This window comes from Danio rerio, chromosome 16, assembly GCF_052040795.2.
Source record: "Danio rerio strain M-AB ecotype USA chromosome 16, GRCz13ab, whole genome shotgun sequence".
Lineage (NCBI taxonomy): Eukaryota > Metazoa > Chordata > Actinopteri > Cypriniformes > Danionidae > Danio > Danio rerio.
In genome coordinates, this window is record NC_141036.1 from 21,860,248 (window position 1) to 21,880,000 (window position 19,753).

Genomic DNA, 19,753 nt, shown 5'->3' on the forward strand with positions numbered 1-19,753 from the left:
AAAATAATAATAATTATTGCCATGTATCTAAAACAATGCACAGTAGCCTAGTCTGTCCAGGCTAAAGGTCTCTCAGATCACTATTTAACTACACATGCTTGGGGAGTTGATCTCCTATTAGAGCAATATTATTGTAAATATTATAATTAAATCTTATTAACAAAAATAACTGAAAGCAAAAAAAAGCAGATGAAAAACATACAGAGTGTGATAATGTTAGGCCCATAATCTGTTTTGTTCAAAGAACAGTTACTGTAAATCAAAACTGGCAACCGCTGTTGCTAACAAAAAGACATATTTTTGGAAGCTTTTGGAACAAGCAGGATTGTGGGTACACGAGCATCACTTTTTGTCCAGTCTATTTCCAATCGCAGCAGTTACGTTTCCATGCACGGTTGCTTCGCACCAGGAACCAGGAGCGTGCATGCTTTTTAAACAGTCACGTGCATCACATCACATTACCACTCGCATGAACGCTATTTTCGTCGGTCATGTTACTTTTTGATTCTAGTTTGACATTTGCACACATATTGGGCCATCTTTATTGTCGAACCCTGCTTTTAAGAAAGCTATCATTTAAAAATTATCTTCAACCAGCCAAAGTGGCCAGTGAGAGTGGTTGCCACAGCTGAAATCTACCCATATTTGACGGGTTTGGCAGGGATTGATGTAAAGCCCTGTTTATAACATATTATTAATTAAAATGTAGTACGGATATTGAATTGAAACCAACTAGTATGTTGAGGACAATGTCTTAATCCATTGAAATAGAAAAAAGAATGAATGTGAGAATGGATTGATGACTAATGAATGCAACTGATTGCTTTTACAGATGACAAACTTAACAGGTAATATAAAAAAGATTAAATAAAGAGTTTTACTCATGCTGTAAAATTTACATAAAATATATCTTATAAGTGTATATTCATAGCAGTATCTAAAGTAAAACTGAGGAAATAATAAACTGAAATAATCAGAGAAAATTTGGCAAATACTGTTTATAATTTCTTAATAAAAATAGATTACTCCTATTCTTAATAACTTGAGAAAACATGATATTTGGACACAAGCCCAATAACTCAATATTCTTAAATCACCATGTAGAAAATAATATTTGCAGTTTGTTGTGAATTTTCCCAAGAAATATTCCATTCAAAGATAAGATGCAACTACTAATACACTGCATCGCAGAAAGGCAGAAGTTCTTGTGAAAACGGTCGATTGATTACATTTTCTTAAATTGTATGTTTTATTAGGGCCGACACAGTGGCGCAGTGGGTAGCATGTTCACCTCACAGCAAGAAGGTTGCTGGTTCGAGCCTCGGCTGGGTCAGTTGGCATTTCTGTGTGGAGTTTGCTTGTTCTGCTCGTGTTTGCTTGGGTTTCCTCTGAATGTTCCGGTTTCCCCCACAGTCCAAAGACGTGTAATAGGTGAATTGGGTATGCTAAAATTGACCAGTGTATGATTGTGTGTGTGAATGAGTATGTGTGGATGTATTCAAACAAGGAAAAAAAGACTATTGATGTATGAGACTTTGTCAGAGCTTGACAGAAACTTTACAGTACACAGTTCATGAATCAGTTGTTTTCCCCATTTCACAAGTGTAAGTAACCTAAGTGCGATTAAAATGGTTATCTTCTTGTTTTCTCTAGCTTGCAAATCATGTATTTAGTTGTGTTTTTGTTACTTGCAACCGCTCCATGCGGCTTGTACAGTCTCTGGTTAACTCTTTATATTTTCATATCATGTCTAAAACCATGCTAAAAAAGTGGCACGTGCTGCTTTCTTTATGGATTTAAATGCTTTTGTGAGCTCGCGATCCTCCGCGTTTTGTCATACAAATACAATTTGCCTACTTCAAAAATTGTTGATGAGCCACGGTGGGCATTTCTTTCCGTCTCACACTGAACGCAGTCGACCAATCGTAATAGACTGGGTCATCGGACCAGTCAGCGTAGTTTAGCGTTGCACTAATGAGTGGTTTGGGAACAAATTAATTGCTGAACGCACCATATGGGAGTCGTTGGTATAATTAAGTAAAAGTAAATGCATATTATAAAACAATAAAAGTATTTTTAGACCTTGCATATTAGACACTTGATGGAGACCGCCAAAACCAAAATATGACCTTTCATAATGCATAATAAGGGCTCTGTATTCATGAAATATTATCAAAAAACATTAAATAATTTGGCAAATATGATGATTTTAAATGTGAAGTCTGGTGTATGTATGTGTACAGTAGCTAAAGTTAATATTTATGGATTGGTACAGGATAATTTTTTTCTTTTTTTTGAGAAAACAGCCCCTAAAAAATATTAATTATAGTTGAAAGCTACAGGGAAAAATAATAACATTAAAGTTTATTATATAAGAAACACTTAAAAGTGTTTTTGGACATTAGCTCTCCATTAGACTGAAAAGAAAAACACTTTACAAAAAGCCAAAGAGCCCGAAAACACAAAATTGGCAGGTGTATACAAAAGAGGTGTTTTTGATGCAATGTCTCGTATTAACAAAACACTGAAGAACTTAAAAAGCACCAGCCAACTGTGCTAAAGTTTCAAACAAACCAGTCATTGATTTCTTCCAATTAAGTGGCAGAAGTCTATCCAGCAGAGTAATTACATGCATTAGGACTTCATCTGATCAGAGAATACACTGGTAATTGTCCTGAGGTTGCCGAGTCCCATCTCTGCTAGTATGCCTACCTTATAGTCCATCTGTTCAGAGCAGTTGAAGACGTACACCATGATGCCTAGAGCTCTGCCCAGGTCTTTAGTGGTTTCAGTTTTTCCTGTGCCAGCAGGTCCTGCTGGAGCACCGCTCATTGTCAAGTGCAGTGATTGGGTCAGTGTTATATAGCACCTGTAATTAAAAACAGAAATCTTAAAACACTGAATAAAAGGCGAGGCTTTTTATTAAATTTCATTATTATACAGCTCTCTGAAATGCTTGTGATAAATGCAAATAATAAAATATTACATTCAATTTATGTATTATACAGTGCTCTGCAGAATTGAGTACAGCCCCTTTTTGAAAATGAAAATTTTTTTATCCATTTCTCAGTGAATATAGGCAATGTATTTTGGCGCATTAAACAAACATAATAACTAAAATAATATTTTAGGCAACAAACATATTTAGAAATTAAAAGATAATAAATTCAGATAATTAATCTTTTTTACGCTTCTCTTGATTTTTCCTCCTTTTTAAATTTGTGTTTATTAATTTTCTATAACATAGAAATTTGGGTGTACTAGTTTTGGACCATTATCGGAAGTTATTTTGTTAGATAAGCTCCAGATTTGGCTTCAGTTTTGACTAATCTAATGTTTATGCACAAATATAGCATTGTATAGCTTCCTATTAAAATGTGAATTTAAAAGATAGATTTGTGAGGAGTGTACTTATATATATATTGAGCACTATATAAATAATATATCCATAAATTAATAAATTACATAATTCAGCACATCCCAAAGATTCTCAATATGGTTAAGGTCTGGACTCTGTAGTGCCCAATACATGTGTAAAATCAGTGTTTTATACTCCCCGAACCACTCTTTCACAACTTGAGCATAATAGAGTATGGCCATGCCATCAGGGAAGAACAAAATTCACTGATGGAGCAACCTGGTCATTCATATATTCAGGTAGTCAAGATGACCTTAAACTCGGGGCATATAACATTGGCATACCTAGACCTGACCAACTGTAGCATCCCCAGAATACAGCACTGCTCGCACAAGCTTGTATGTTAGATGTGATGGGTGTATCACTTCATCTGCCTTACTTCTTACACCTATATGCCCATCACTCTGGAAGAAAGTAAATCTGGATTCATCAGACTATATGTTTTTCTTCCAGTGAATCTTATTTTGATGCTCCCGAGCATAAAAGCATGTTTTTAGCAGGTATTTAAAGGATGCAATGTTTAAAATCTATTTTCTTTTATAGAAATAATTTTTCTATAAAGTTTTTCCTGGAACTTGAGTGTTTTGTCTTGGTCATTGTTAACAGCAGCACTGAAAATAAAACTGTGTACAGTAGTAATAGTAAAACAAAATTTTAGCAGTCATCTTGTTGCCATTAGATTATACATTATGAAAGATGAGTTTTTTTTTTTTTTAAATGATTTCAATTTTAATCCAGTTTTTCATACCACATATTTATTTATTGAGTCCAAATAAATAATATGACTGTACAGTATTCCTTTAAAACTTGCTTCAACTTGTTCGTTTCTTTTGGCTAAAAGTTTGCTGTTAGCAACTGTTGAGCTGATAAAAATGTCAGCAATATTGTGTCATTATATGATGAAAAAAAGGGTACATATATTCAAACTGCAATACATGTCAGAATGTGCTGATTCTATCTTATCTGTCTCATTCTCAAAATGTTTATTTTTAGTATTTATACACTGTTTATTGGACACTTTTTTCAGTTTTAGACTGTTTCAAAGAAATGTAGACAATATATAAAGTATCTGGTCATGTGTAAGAGTTAGGAATTCCATTCAATTCAATTATTTTCCCTATCAGTGCACACAAAACATTAGCCGGTCCTTGGCAGGTCTTGAGCTAAACCAATGTTATGTGATATATTGCACCATGTCATTGTTTTACAAAAATAAAAGCCAAAATGGACAGCCATAAGTGACAAACTAAGGGCAGCGATTGATTGAATTGCCTATACGGTGATCCTTTTTAGCAGTAATTATTTGAAGTAACTGTTGCTTGCATGACTTGGAGGTATTTTGGGACACGCTTCTTTAAAACATTGCTGCATTTTGTTAGAGTTTAAAGGGTATACATTTTTAGTCAGGATAAGGTCTGGAATTTGACTGGACTTTTGCAACATCTTGATAATACTGTTTTCCAGTCATTCTGTTGTAGATATATTGATAGGATGGGGACCATGGTCCTGTTGATCGACCCAATTTTAGCCAAGCTTTAGCTTTCAGATGGATAGACTTACATTTCACTCTCAAATACATTGGTATAGAGTTAATGGTAACTTACTGATTGTAGACTAAATACATAAAGTTGTATGGTAACTTAAACGTAGTAATTGTAAACTGCCTATTAATCTGCTGTGGTGTAAATTATGACTGAACATCTCCACTTTGATCTCAACTGTTAAAAGCACCATGTAGTATAGGTAGATTGAATAAACTAAATTGGCCGTAGAGTATGAGTGTGGGTGTGTGCATGGTTGTAGAGTGTGTAGGTGTTTCCCTGCACGAGGGGTTCAAATGTTACTGTACACTCAGTGCTGGGTGGCAGCTGGAAGTGCATCCATTTCATTAAATAATTGCCAGAGTAATTGGTCGTTTGTTCCACTGTGGCGAACTCTGATAAATCAGGGACTAAGGCCCTGTTTACACTAATACGGTTTCATTTTAAAACACATAAGTTTTGCTACATTTATTCCTCCCATCCACACTAACCCGGAGTTTTCGAGCGCCGAAAATGGAGCATTTTGGAAATGCTGAAGTTTCTGTTTTCATTTTAAAATGCTGCTGCTCTGTCTCAGTATGGATGGGGAAAAACAGAGACATCTGAAAGGAGGCATGGCTGCAGACATTCGCTACCTGATTAAGGGTTTTTGCTCAAGTAGCCAAGTTCAGTCTTGCATTCTATAACATCTATAACTTCTTTCATTTTCAGTGAAAAATACAAAAAATGTCCTCTCTTTTCCTGAATATCAGTTTTAATGAATCAATAATGGACATTATAAAAGAATAATGTACAATATGTTTATACAATATAGGAAATAAAGACAAGCAATCAATCAAATGTGCAGAATCAGTGTATGTGCAGCGCATGCCAGAGTGTGTGTGTGGTCACGTGATGTGCATTTTCAGCGTTGTAGTGTGAACGAAGAGCTGTTCAGAAATGCTAGGTGAAGCGCCAGTTGTGGACATGGATTGTTTTATTCTAAAACACTGTTTTAAAACTTAAGTTAAGTTAAAGTGTGAGTGTCCTAAGTTTGTCACTCATAAAATTTTAATATTGGCCACATTTTTGTGTTTAATAAATAATGACACGGTGCAAGGTGTTTTGTGTCATGTTGTTTTATTTTTGCAAATATTTAAACCAACCAAGAACCAGATCACTTTTTTGAATTTTTTTGAAAGTTCTGTTAAGGAAACTATGGAATTCAATAGTGTGTGCTTGCACTTGAGTGTGTGTGTGTGTGTGTGTCAAATTACTGATTCATTTGCTAATGGCAACGACAACAAAACCCTACTAAAGTTCTGATGTTAAATAGTTCACATTCAATATAACTGTTTAAACTAGTTACATTTTTTTGAAGAATTAATTCTTGACTTTCTTGAAGATACTGAACTATTTACCTGTCTGTGAGTGGTGTAATGACTAGACGTGGTGTGTTGCCCAAGTATTCATAAGAATAACGAAACTGGGCATCGCAGATGTTGATGAAGCAGTGTTTCTGCTCGTCATTCCAGCTGTGGCGGAGCTGAGAAACCCAGGCAAACGCTTGAGCACTGCTAACCTGGATAAAGAGAGCTTCAAACATTTAATTAAACACTTCTGGAGAGGGAAAAAACACACAGCTTTAATGCTCCCAACTCAATTAATTAATCAATTACTTGCTTGTCAATTTAAATCCCATTAAAATAATGACTGAGAAACTAAGTGCCAAACACCACTAAATGATTTAAAACAAGGAAACGGAGCATCCTTTAGTCAACATGATCATTATTTACACAGCGCAGTAAACATGACCCAACCTTCTGAGCGATGAGTTTGGAGACCACGTCTCTGGCGTGAACATCTATGGTGCACAGGGTCATGATCTTCTGCCTGTCACCCGGGTTCAGTTCCCCCAATAACATGTTTATCAAGGAGTTTAGCTGGGCAATCTGGAGAAGTAGGGCAGATATTTTAGAGTTTCAGAGGGCACAATGATGGCTTTTGAGAGCATACAGTGAGCTTTGTGGCCCCTGCTTACAGTAATTATATCAATTTACATGCCAGAGAGAAGTGGATGGTAATAACTGCACTGACAGGGGCTCAGGGTCATGTGTTCATCACAGAAATCCCCCCACGTTTATGGAGCAAGGTCATATATTCCAGTTGGGAGGCCAAATAAGCACAGAGCTCATTTATCAATGTTGGGGGGACTGCGAGTGTGTAAGACTGTTTGACTATGAATAAGAGAGGCCAGCTGCTGTGTGTGTGTGTTTGTGAGAGTGTGTGACAATGAATAAGAGTGCTGGGTCAATATGTGTGTGTGTGCGAGTTGGGGGAAGGCGTTTAAGAGGCGATACTGTGGATCCTTGTCACAGACAGGCAAATGAGATGTAATCTTCCTGCCTGTATTTGGTGTAAAAGCAGCTTAGGTTGTACTGCATTTATCACCCCATGCTGTCTGACAGCGACTCCAATCAGGGGCTTGAAGGGAAAGAGGCAGATTATTCAAACGCCGGCCAAGGACATGCTAACCTTCCCTGCATTTGATGACAGATCCTGACGCTGCAGGGATGACATGAACGTGCTCATGGCAGTCTACAAGGATCAGCACTATTCGCCTCATCATACTTACGATGAAGAAGCAAGTGCATGTTTTTAGAAGCTTCATCATTGCCTCATTCGTACTTCAGACATGCTCCATCTATGTCTGAAAATAGGAAGTCTAGCACTGCTTACAAAGTTATGGTGTATCAGAGTATATACAGGAATTAGAGATTGAAATTCAATACCTTTTAAGAGCTTTTTTAAGAACTTTTTTTTTTTCATACATGTTAGGACCTCATAACTACTTTAGGTTTCAACCGGAAACACTGGCGAGATTTTAACATGCATTGTATTCACTAAATATTACAGTTGGTTTTTCAATACATTTAACAAGTTTTCTAAACTTGGTGTTATGGTGTAATATGTTCGTTTATTATTGTATTTTGAAAAGTAGTTTTGGGGTTTAGTTTGCAATGTGCGATTTTGAGCATGAAATTAACTGTTTTGCCAATTGTGTGTTTTAGGTGTGTTGGTACATTAAAAGTTTTGCAAACTTGTTAAATGTATTGAAAAAAACTGTCATAGCCATTGTAAAAAACTGTATTTGCAAAAAGGACATTACTGTAAGTTATACAAACAGAAAATTATAATAAAAAAACAAAAAACAAAAAAAGCAATCTGCAATTTCTAATTGGCTATGGAATAACATCCAGGGAATATATTTGTGTTTCAATTCACAATATGAACAGCTGTTCACTTTGACTTTAGCCTATATAAGTTCTATTGAGAACATGATGTAATCTGTTCTGACATACAGCATGAAAGCATTTGTAAATTTGAGTGCAAAATTACAATGTTTTGGTCTTGGTTGAGCTTGTGTGTAAAAGAAGTTCAAGCATTTGAAATTGGTGTGATCTGTATGCAGTTTGTATCAAACCAACAAGAAATGCATTATTGTATAGTCTACAAAGACAGATGTTGTGCTAACCATGTTAAGAGTTTAGGAAACTTGTTAAATTTATTGAAAAAACTGTCTAAGTGATTGTAAAAAACTGTAATATAAACATTATTCATATACTGAATAAAAAATCTAGTAAATATACCCAATTCAGAAGTTGTTGCCAATAAAGCTGCAGGAATAATGTTGTTGCCTTGGTTACTCCAGTAAACAAAGCAGCATGATGTCAAATCTAGTAGGATTTTATTGATTTCAAGAACTAAACAGCCTCCTGAAAATCGCTGATTTAATTCAGGCAAACTTCAGCATACAACCATATATTTTGTATATCAAAAATAACATAAAATGTAATACCTTACAAAATAGCATTTAAGACTTTTTAATACTTTTTAAGGGCTTTAAATTTATCTACATTGATTTATCAACTTTTAATACTTTTTAAAACTCATCGAACACCCTGTGTATTTACAGAAAGAGTTTTAAAAAAATGGTACTTTTACAAGCACTAGAAATAGTAATTTGTTCTTGAATTAAACTGTTAGCTTTGAATTCATTAACTAGCTCACAAGAGTATTTTGTTAACCAATGCTACTATACTGGTTGTGTGCATGTGTATCTGTGTTTGTTTTTTTTCTCAGTAAAAAAAATTGCTCAGATGTAATTTGTTCTTGAATCAAGCGGCTTTTACACTCATTAAAAAAATTCTGAGAACAAGATAAGATAAGGTTTTCCTGCACTTTTTTTTGTTATGGGTTGCAATTTATGGAGGGTTCTATCATAGTGTAACATACTGTGGCCAACATACTGTGTCTTTCTCGTGAAATGAAAACCAAATAGTTTTTAATGAACATTGATTTGGGGCAGCACAGTGGCTTAGTGGTTAGCACTGTTTCCCAGCAAGAAGGTTGCTGCCTCAAGGCTTGGCTGGACCAGTTGGAATGTCTGTGTGGAGTTTGCATGTTCTTCCTGTGTTTGGTGGGTTTTTTCCGGGTGCTCCGGTTTCCAAAGACATGCTGTATAAGTGAATTGGGTAATAGCAATATGGACATAGTGTGTGACATAGTGTGTGAATGTGAGACTGTATGGGTGTATTCCAGTACTGGTTACTGGGAAGGGAATCTGCTGTGTTAAGCATATACTGTACCAGAATAGTTGGCAACCTTAACGACTTGTATGGGATGGAAGTGTTACCTTTAAACTTAAATAGCAGAAAGATTTTAAATGCATTTTTGAGCAAGATACTTGGGAACATATCTTTAAAAGTGCCTTAACATTTCCATTTAATAGTAGACAAAGATTAATACAGTTTCATATTTTACACAGCGTATATTATACACCTGAACGATTGTAATAGATAAGCAATTCATATTCAGAATGTTGTTCTAGATGTAAAATTGAAGTTGGTACATTATTTAATATGTTTTGGGCATGTTCCAAACTTAAAACCTATTGGAGAAATATAATACAAACTATTAGTAAAATTGCTAATGTTAATCTTCCACCTGATCCAAGATTTATATTACTGGGGGATGAATCAGTTCTTCTGCTCGATCAAAGGAAAAAATTACGTTTAATTAAAATGGCTCTAATAGCAGCAAAGAAATGCATTGCTATACAATGGAAATTAGAAGAACCACCAAGTCATATTGTATGGGTTAGATAATTTTCTTCTTAGGTTCCTGTTGAAAAAATATTGTTTAATCTTAAAATAAAAAAAATTAAAAAAAAAAAAACTCCTCAATGTTTGGGAAAACTTGGGGTAAATTTATTGAATACATGAATATCTTTTATGCTACATTGACTGAAAATTCTAATGGAAAAGTATGACTCTTTATTGCTTTAATAATTTGTTTGCCATTATTGTTTGTTTACTTGTTTATTTCCTCTTAATTTACACATCAGCTCGATGTCTCACAAGTATGTCCATTTAAGTGTTCTGTCTTGTGAAGGCGGGAAAGAGGGGAGGGTGGTTAGAAAAGAATGTTTACATGCATACTGAAAAGACTAATAAAGAATAATAAAATAAAGAATAAAATTAAGAATAATAAAAAATATATTGATAAAAAATAAGTGACCAAGCCAAAGGAAAATGAATGAATGATTAACATTGATTCCTACATTGACCAACGACCCAAAGTTTGTTTGCTGCGGACGAACAGGCATTGCTAAATAGACCAAACACAGAGAGAAAGCTAGGAAATAGGCTACGGCGTATGCCTTTATGATGAGGATCAAGGCAAAAAATTTAAAATACAAATCTTGTGCCAAAGAGAAAAAAAGACTTTGAACCTAGCAACTCTATATAAGCGATACAATTATGCCAAAATACCCATATTGGCAAAAATTCGGGTTAGCAGAGATAGTCATGTCTTAAACAGGTGAACATTAACAGAAAAAGAAAACCCATGCCCATTAATTTACTGGATCTAAGCACTAGGTTTTTAAAATGTCAGTAGCCTAAATAAATTGGTTGCAAAATTGGTTGATTTTATTAATTTAACTCACTGTTGATACTGCAAACAAGAAAACAAAAGAAAGTAACTCAATGGTCTTGAATCTTGATTAAATAACTTAGTTTTAACCGGGAGTAAGGAGGGTGTTTGGTTTGTTCACAGTGCTTCAGGTGATTATGGGAGAGATGGGTTTTAGTTGTCGTTTAAATGATAATAGTAAATCAGCATCCCATGTAGGAATGGGACACTCATTCCACCAGCGACAAACATTGAATGAAAAGGATTTGGAAAGTGATCTCTCTCTTTTATATATATATATATATATATATATATATATATATATATATATATACACACACACATATATATATATATATATAAGGGGCTTTTGAATCTCTCTGAGGATTTTTTTTTTATCATTTTGATAATATATATATATATATATATATATATATATATATATATATATATATATATATATATATATATATATATATATATATATATATATATATATTATCAAAATGATAAAAAAAAATCCTCAGAGAGATTCATAAGCCCCTTATGAGTTTTTACTGCCTCTTGGTAGAAAAATTTAATCAAATACAGATTTTTATAGACAATATACAGTATATAATTTTAATATAAAAATGAATCTCTTTTGTGTCATTTATTTAGTTCATTGACAGTTATAATAGCAATATTGTGCAGTTTGTATAATGTATGTGACTGACCTGTTTCTTGTTGTAGTCTCTGAGTGCCGTCTCAAAACCCTCAGCCAGCCGTTCAAATGCCAGATTCATGTCGGCGGACCACCAGATCTGGGAGGCAGTCAGGACCACCTGAGCCGGCAGCTCCAAGACCCAGTGTTCCCGTGAGCGCTCCTCATACATGACCACAGCCTCAGCTATGAATCTTCTCACTCCCTCTTTCATCACATCCTCCAGACAGTTCAGCCAGAGCTCAACCTGAGAAGAAACAACTCACACCTTTAGCAATAATCTGACAATAATATTTCTAGATTATCCTCATATCAGGGTCTATTATTTACCTTTATACATATGGTCAGTGAAGACCTCATGTTTTTTTTTTAAACACATTTAAAATTTGTAAACTAATTTTTTGTGAAACCAACATGTAATTTAATATTACATACAATAATTTTAATGTATAGTTTAGTTTGAAGTTTAATTCTGTTTAATTAAATCAGTTTGACAATCTGCATAGTAATATATTAAGTGCTATAGAAAAACAATGAACTCTCTTAAATTGCTTTATATGTTTATGTAATACATTAACCTTTTATAAACTTTAACATTATGTTAAATGAAAACAAGTGGTTTTTAAATTCAGTTAATTAGCATATTTGATGAAAAATACAATATTTCATTAAAATATTCTATTAAAATAATATATATATTATATGCATTTATAAGTGTAGTTTTATAAAATACCTTTTTAATTTTTTTTTTTTTTTTTGGTATCCACCTAAGCTTTTTCTTTTAACTTTAAACTTAAAAATATAAAGGAGCCCTATCATACGTCCAGAGCCATAAGGCACAAGAAATGTTAGGCACAATTTGTTGCTATTTTGAGACCAGTGCAACTATAATTTTCACGTTTTGCATCATGTTGTTTAAACAGCAAATCCATTTGTGTCTCTTTGTGGACTCATGGGTGTTCCTGTCAAAAAAGAAGGTTTATTAAGGTGCATTGTTAGAACGTTGCTATTTTAGGGCCTACTCACACTATGCTATCCGTACCGTGCCCAGGCCCGTTTCCCGGATCGTTTGAGAAGTGTGGGTGTGCTGAATCTGGCTCAGGTACGGTTCACTAGGCCGGCCCTGGCCCGGTTGGAAGAGATGTGCCTGAGCGCGGTTCACTTGGGCTTTGTCGCGGTATGCTTGTGTGTGAGTGCAAAAACTGAAAGCCCAAAACTGAAAACGAGACGTGACTTTTAAGGAAGTGTTCCATATGGATTTATTAATCATTCTTACTGTTTTTTAAAGACTCAAACCCCTCACTGCATGACAGCTGTGCACCTTCAGCAAACCTCCTAATTCCTGCAGCACGAGGACTTTATGATTGTTTATGAGCGTCAAAAGTGGCTGATCTGTTCGGCGAAATATCTGACTGTGTGTCACCGCATCCCTAAGGTCTAAAGCGATATAACTAGAGAAATCTCCACTGTGCTGAGCGAGAGAGCTTACTGAACAGCGCAGCATCGATGATGTAAGCATGCCCAGGCCCAATTGTAATGTGAGTGCGGGCCGTCGGGGGAGAAAGGAGAGGGGACAAGCGTGCTTAGACCCGGTTCGAGGCAACTGTACATAGTGTGAGTATGGCCCTAAAGAACTGAAATAGACTGCGCCATGGACCAACTAAAACCTAGTCGAAAGTACAGCGCAGAGCGCGTTAAGTATGTGCCTGTACAGTCCAAAATGCTTACACATTGCTTAATACACACAGGATGTATATTAATACAAAAATATCTTTACATATGAAAAAAAATTAAAGGATTAAAGTGTAACAAAATTTTTTTTCTTTTGCTTTTTTCAGTTTATTCATGAAACTTTGCTTTTGTATAATGTCATTATTATTAGCAGTATTATTCATTATATGCATATTTATATTTGTTTTCATAAAAAAATGTAAAAAAAAGTTTAGATTTGTCCACTTGTCTAGGTTTTTGAAGAGTGTTCATCACCATATGGGCCATAGGCTTAGGATGTTTCTGGATATAACTCGGTTGTTTGACCGCGCTTTGTTATTATTGTTAATTTTTCTTTCGCTCAAAATTAAAACTGAATTTAGAAATAGATGTGAAACAAATCTTTACGCCTAACAAACTAAACTAAATATGTAGGCTAATGGATGTGTTGTCTTCAATGAAGTGCGTACAACACCACCTCCTTATCCAGTAAAGTAAAGGAATAAAGTAGAGTAAAAGTAAAATAAATAGTTAAAAAAAAATGTAAAGAGGCCAAATGGAGGAGGCTCATTCTTTATCCTCAGGCTGCAGATGGTCTGTGTAACTGTTTTCTCTCTAGTGAAGCATTCGTTTTTTTTTTTTTGTTTTTTTAACTTACAAAGTCCGGCATGTAAATAGCAAATGTGTCATAGCGAGATGCAACTGACCCTTAAAGAGCATGTAAGATGAGACTCTGATTAGTTTAATGCACATTATGCTCAAAACACACCATAACTCATTAAGACAGCAGTTTCCAAACTGGGGTGCGTGCAAGAGAATGTTGTTAATGGCGGAAAATACTATCTTTTATTATTTTTATACATTTATCCTGAGTAAACTTTACATGTCAAGTTTTTGAGAGAAAAGAAAATCACTGAGAGTGAAAAAAAAATCACATTACAAATTGCAATTTACAACCTATGCATACTCACTCATCTTGCGCTTTCACGTCTGTGTCACAATAGCACTGTCATTTTTTTCCGCTTGCTGTATATTCATCAAAATGGAAACCTGGTTAAAAACTGGCACTTTAAAGAATTCAGTGATCATAGGGATGAACCATCTTCATCGCCCTCTTCTATGGAGATGTGCAGCGGCCTTAATATACAGTATGGACTTGGAGGATAACGAACGAGGTGAAGAGGCGCAAGCGGAAACAAAAATATCCAGCTGAGATGTACTGATGAAGAGAATTAGGCCTACGCTAGAGAGTGAGAAAATGTCAAGTAAGAAACGCAAATATAGCGTCAGTTACACTGGTTTCAGGTTTACATGTATTGATGCAAAAAAGATGCAAAAAATCCAAATCTGCAATCAATGTGTAGTCTGTGGGTCGGTTTTAGCTAATAGCAGTCATAAGCTTTCATAAATGGTTCAGCAATTACAAACAAGACACAGCTAATTACAAGACATGCCTGTAAGTTTATTTCAAGGAAAAATGGAGGAACTGCAGAAGAAGAAAAAAGGAGGCACAAAGTAGCAGTAGCTTCCATCCGAAAAGTTGCATCATCGGTTTCCTGGGTACACAGCATCCTCCAAGAAGCCCCATCGATGAAAAACATGCCAGATGAACTTTTGTCTATACTTAATGACGCTGTGAAAATTGTCAACTTCATAAAAGCTTGAGCATTAAATTTACATATTTTATAAATTTTATTTTAATCTCATATACAGAAAATATGTGTGTTTAGTTATTGTAGTTAAAACTTTGGAGTGTAATTAGGGAAAGGGGTGCTTGACAGGTAACAAATATTAGAAAGGGGTGCACACAGCAAAAAGTTTGGGAACCACCGCATTAAGAGAACAAGCACAACCCTGTTAGACCATGTGCTGCAGCAGAACTATTTTTTTTCCTTCAAATGGCAAAAATGGATTCTGACACACCTTAATGCTTTTGCACCATGTACTTTAGACTTTGTACCTAAAATAGAGCCCATAGAGTTTAATATCTTAGCTTGATTTAATGTTACTGTATTTTTATTTAATTTTACAGTAGCACATTGCATATACAATGCAGAATTCTTATTTAGGTAAATATGATTTAAGTTAATATTCATTCATTCATTTTCTTGACAGCTTAGTCCCTTTATTAATCCAGGGACACCACAGCAGAATGATCCACCAACTCATCCAGCACATTTTTACGCAGTGGATGCCCTTCCAGCTGCAACCCATCTCTGGGAAACATCCACACACACACACACACTCATACACTATGGACAATTTAGCCTACCCAATTCACCTGTACCGCATGTCTTTGGACAGTGGGGAAAACCAGAGCAGCCGGAGGAAACCCACGCGAACGCAGGGAGAACATGCAAACTTCACACAGAAACGCCATCTGAGGTTCGAACCAGTGACCTACTTGCTGTGAGGCGACAGCACTACCTACTGCGCCACTACATTGCCTAAGTTAATATTGATTTAATTAAATATTGAAATACGCTAAAATTTAATAAATGTATTTTATATATATGCAACATTCAACATTTTATTATCACTTAATATATTTATTTATTAAAGTCACCATCAAACGTAAGTCAAGATTGTCCTTTTTCCAATATCATGATGTACATCCAATTAAAACGGTTTTGAAATTAGGTTAAAGGTAGGGTGCTGCATGATTAAATTCATTCGGAACCAACTGAATCATTGAAAGATGGGCTCCTGATAGCCCCGCTTTAGACGCATTTCATGCGACCAGAAATGAATAAAAGTCATTTCAGGGGTGCAGGTATTTGATAGGCAATTATAAGGCCAAATTAATTTTTACAAAATTATGAAGTGCACATATGCATAATTTATTACAAGCACTACTATATAAATATACAAATAAGAAGAGTGCATTTTAATTTCATGGCAACTTTAACTCAGTTTCCTTAAAACTTTACTTTTAAAACATTGCAGTTTGATTTAATTAGATGCATAAAAGATAGGATTTACCGGTCCAACGCAGTCACACGACGAAAAGAATGAAACATATTCTCCATCTCTGCTGAACATTCCCACCGCAGATGTGGCCTTTCCCCCCTCCTTGTCAGAAAACTGTAGGTCAGTCATACTGTCGAACAGCTTACCCAGGTGACAGGTAACCTAAAAAGCAATGATCCATAAAGCATTATTTTCACAGAACAAAAAACAGCACCTTTGAACATAATAAATCAACCTGTGCAGTTATGTACAGCATATCCATAGATAATGATATGATTGTGGATATATTTGCAATTCTTATTCTAACCGAGGCACAATAAGAACCATATGAAGCACTTTGACCCTGTTCTGGTTGAACGGTTTAGGAGAAAACCTGCTCATATGTGGGAGGATCGGCTCAAAAGAGGAGGTCAGAATCAATCCAACCGCAGAACGTTACCATAATGCTGATACATAGAGTAGGAATTATCACTGTAATGATGAAAAAGTTTAATCACTGAGATAAAGGTTATTATACGCAATTGAGATGAGAGATGAGGAAATATGGTGCAATGTAAAATACCAATCACGACTACAGTCAGGAACGACTGCATGCTTTATAGTTGACCTGTTTACGGATTACTGTAATCCTGAAATGAGAGGTGTAATTAGAGAAATCTGAAACTAATTAAACTTTCAAACTGGTTCAAACTAACATACAGATTGTTATATAGAGTTGAAATAATATGCTGACTACTTCAGCAGTACCTGTCGAGGCTGGTGGCCCTTGGAAAGGATGTCCAGCAAATCAGCGGAGGAGAGGAAGTAGAAGCGTGGAAAAGCCATTCTTTTGGCCTCCAGGTATTTGGCCAGAGCTTTCTCACATACAGACAGTCTAGGATGGATAACAGGATATTAACGAAAATATTTAATATTTATCTGAAACAATGCACAAATTATGAGATTATTTCCAGTGGTGGACAGCATTAGGGATGCACAATATATCGGTGGCCACATCTTTTTTACACAATAAATACTATTATCGTTATTGGTCTAATGTCAAAATTGGGCTAATATATATAAACCGATAGATTACATAATTGTACAGAACTGTCTGCCTCGCGCATGCATGGCTTGAATTTGTTCAGACTTGTCCAAGGCACTATAAGGGAGCCTTCCTCCAAAGTCCATCCTTTCTTTGAGCAGTATTGCTGTGTGTTAATAACTCAGTAAGTAACCATGTTCCTTATCATTTTAGATATGTTCGATAGAGTGTCATCGTGTATTTTGGTTTAAATTGCCTCAGCAAAAAAATATTACATGTGTAAACATAATAGCAGTGATGCACACGTGCTAAACAACTGGGTTCTTTGTAATTTAATAAAATTATGTGCTCTTATCAATGCGCTGCTTGCCATATGTTGTTGATGTAAGATTGTTTTCAGTTTGATCTGCACATTTATAATGATGATAATGAGTAACAGAGCCTTCACATCACCCCAAACAGCAGCAAGGGAGGCAAGCGCCAGTCACTGGATTCACCATAGGGGTTTTTAACCATCCACCACATTTTTTTCATTATAGTATGCACTGCATTTGTCATACAGTGATTTGTGCTCAATGCTCATGTGTCAAAATTTGACTCTGAGGACAAATCTCACTCAGCTTCATGTGCACCAAATTATGTAGTGCTTGCAGTTAAACTTTCAAACTCGCAGCACTTTATCATAAACCTTTCACTGATTTATTTTTTTTTTCCCACAACTGACAACAAGAACGAACATAGAAGCATTGCCTGATTGAAAAGCAGCACTTACATGTGCTCAATATAATCTAAAATGCCAAATGGAAAAAATTTATGCCACATTTTCTAATACAATATGTATCTAGCTTTTCGCTTGAACAGTGGCTCTGAACTGTCAAAACACCTCTCAAAAACCCTTTTTCTGTAGATATGTACATTACTGTAACACCTTTTATTCAAAAACATTTGAACTGGTTCCAATAATTAGTTCTTTTATTTTCCTTTTATTTAAAATATATGTATTTAACTTGTTTGTAAATTAAATCCCATTTTGTTATTTAACCTATTAACTTAGTTGTATGCAACATTTAAGTTGCATGTTAATTTGCTATGTGAAGAAAAGAAAATAACTCATTTTTGGCATTCTAATTTATGTAAAATGCTGCATATAGCTCTATAATTACCTTGCAATTTTAAAATTATTGCCTTTTTTGCCTTGAGTAGGCTATTCAGTCTATAAGATCAGTTCAAACTTTTATAAAGTTTTTAAAATAAAATCAGTTGTTCACTGTATAAAAATCCAACATTTTCAAAAAAATTATATTTATCAGTTGTGGTAAGTTATTAGCCCTCAAATCTTCACAGTTATCGGTTATCAATATCGGGCAAAAAAATCCATATCGTTGCATCCCTTAACAGCAACAAAGTGTTTTTACTTCATAAATGCACCTTAGTATATTTTTCAGTAGATTGTCTTTTTTATTTATTTTTTGGCTTTTTTGCCTTTATTAAGTGGATAGGACAGTAATAAGACAGGAAGCGAAGTGGGAGAGTGAGAAGGGGTAGGGACGGGATATGTCCTCAAGGGGGATTCAAACTCAGGACGCTCTACAGTGTTACTGCACCATATGTCAGTGTGCTAACCACTAGGCTATTGCGCCGGCCGGTACAGTTTCTTTATTAAAATATTGTGTACTTGTATTCTGGAAAATGTTTACTTTTACTTCTATAATAATGCACTTTTTAGTCCACTACATAAATACTGCAGAATAAAAAAATTTAAGAATAAAAGGTTATTAACAGGATAAAGCGTGACCTGTTTATAAATGGTAAACATCAGCAATGCTAAATTTGTCAGCAGGCTGATGGACTTATCTCATTGTCTCAAGTCAGAGACTTATTCAAATGAATCAGTCAGACAGAGTCTCCAGTGAATGATTCACTGAATCAAATGATCAGGTCAGAATAAGCCTCCAGTTAACTATTCACTAAACACGCAGATTTGACCAAAAATGTGCCAAGAACAAGAAACTCTTTGTGCTTGACAGCCCATGTTTAATGGCAAAAGATAGTTACTAATGCCAAATCAGTTTTGGCAATAAAATAAAATGTTAATACTTACATTGGAAAATTAAGCATCAATAAAAATCTTGTTTTTTCTTTATTATTATTCCACTTATGTATGTGATTTGTAAATAATCTTAAACATGGTTAGATCTTTAGATGACACAAGCAAATTATTCCTGTTTACATTTAATATTCATTATTCTGATTATTAATAAGAAAGATGTGTTCCATTTTCCCCTTACATTATTCATATTTCATAAATCGTGACATGTGTTTACATTAAAGACTGGTAAGAGTGGTAATGATGTGATTACAGTGTTTAAAATGATGTAATTATGGTTAATTTTGTAATTATGGAATTATGAGCTTAATAATATTAGTTTTAT

The 19,753-nt window shown here is 34.8% G+C and overlaps 1 protein-coding gene across 1 annotated transcript in view; it reads right to left on the bottom strand.

The window, feature by feature from the left end:
* Positions 1-19,753, bottom strand: part of si:dkey-233k19.3 — a 188,511-nt gene that overhangs the window by 132,189 nt on the left and 36,569 nt on the right. The window contains exons 28-33 of the mRNA XM_087286860.1: positions 17,045-17,171; positions 16,310-16,459; positions 11,631-11,864; positions 6,759-6,890; positions 6,360-6,520; positions 2,713-2,869 (exon numbers count right to left, since the gene is read on the bottom strand). Coding sequence (XP_087142986.1) covers positions 2,713-2,869; positions 6,360-6,520; positions 6,759-6,890; positions 11,631-11,864; positions 16,310-16,459; positions 17,045-17,171 — 961 coding nt within the window. The remainder of the gene's footprint in view (positions 1-2,712; positions 2,870-6,359; positions 6,521-6,758; positions 6,891-11,630; positions 11,865-16,309; positions 16,460-17,044; positions 17,172-19,753) is intronic.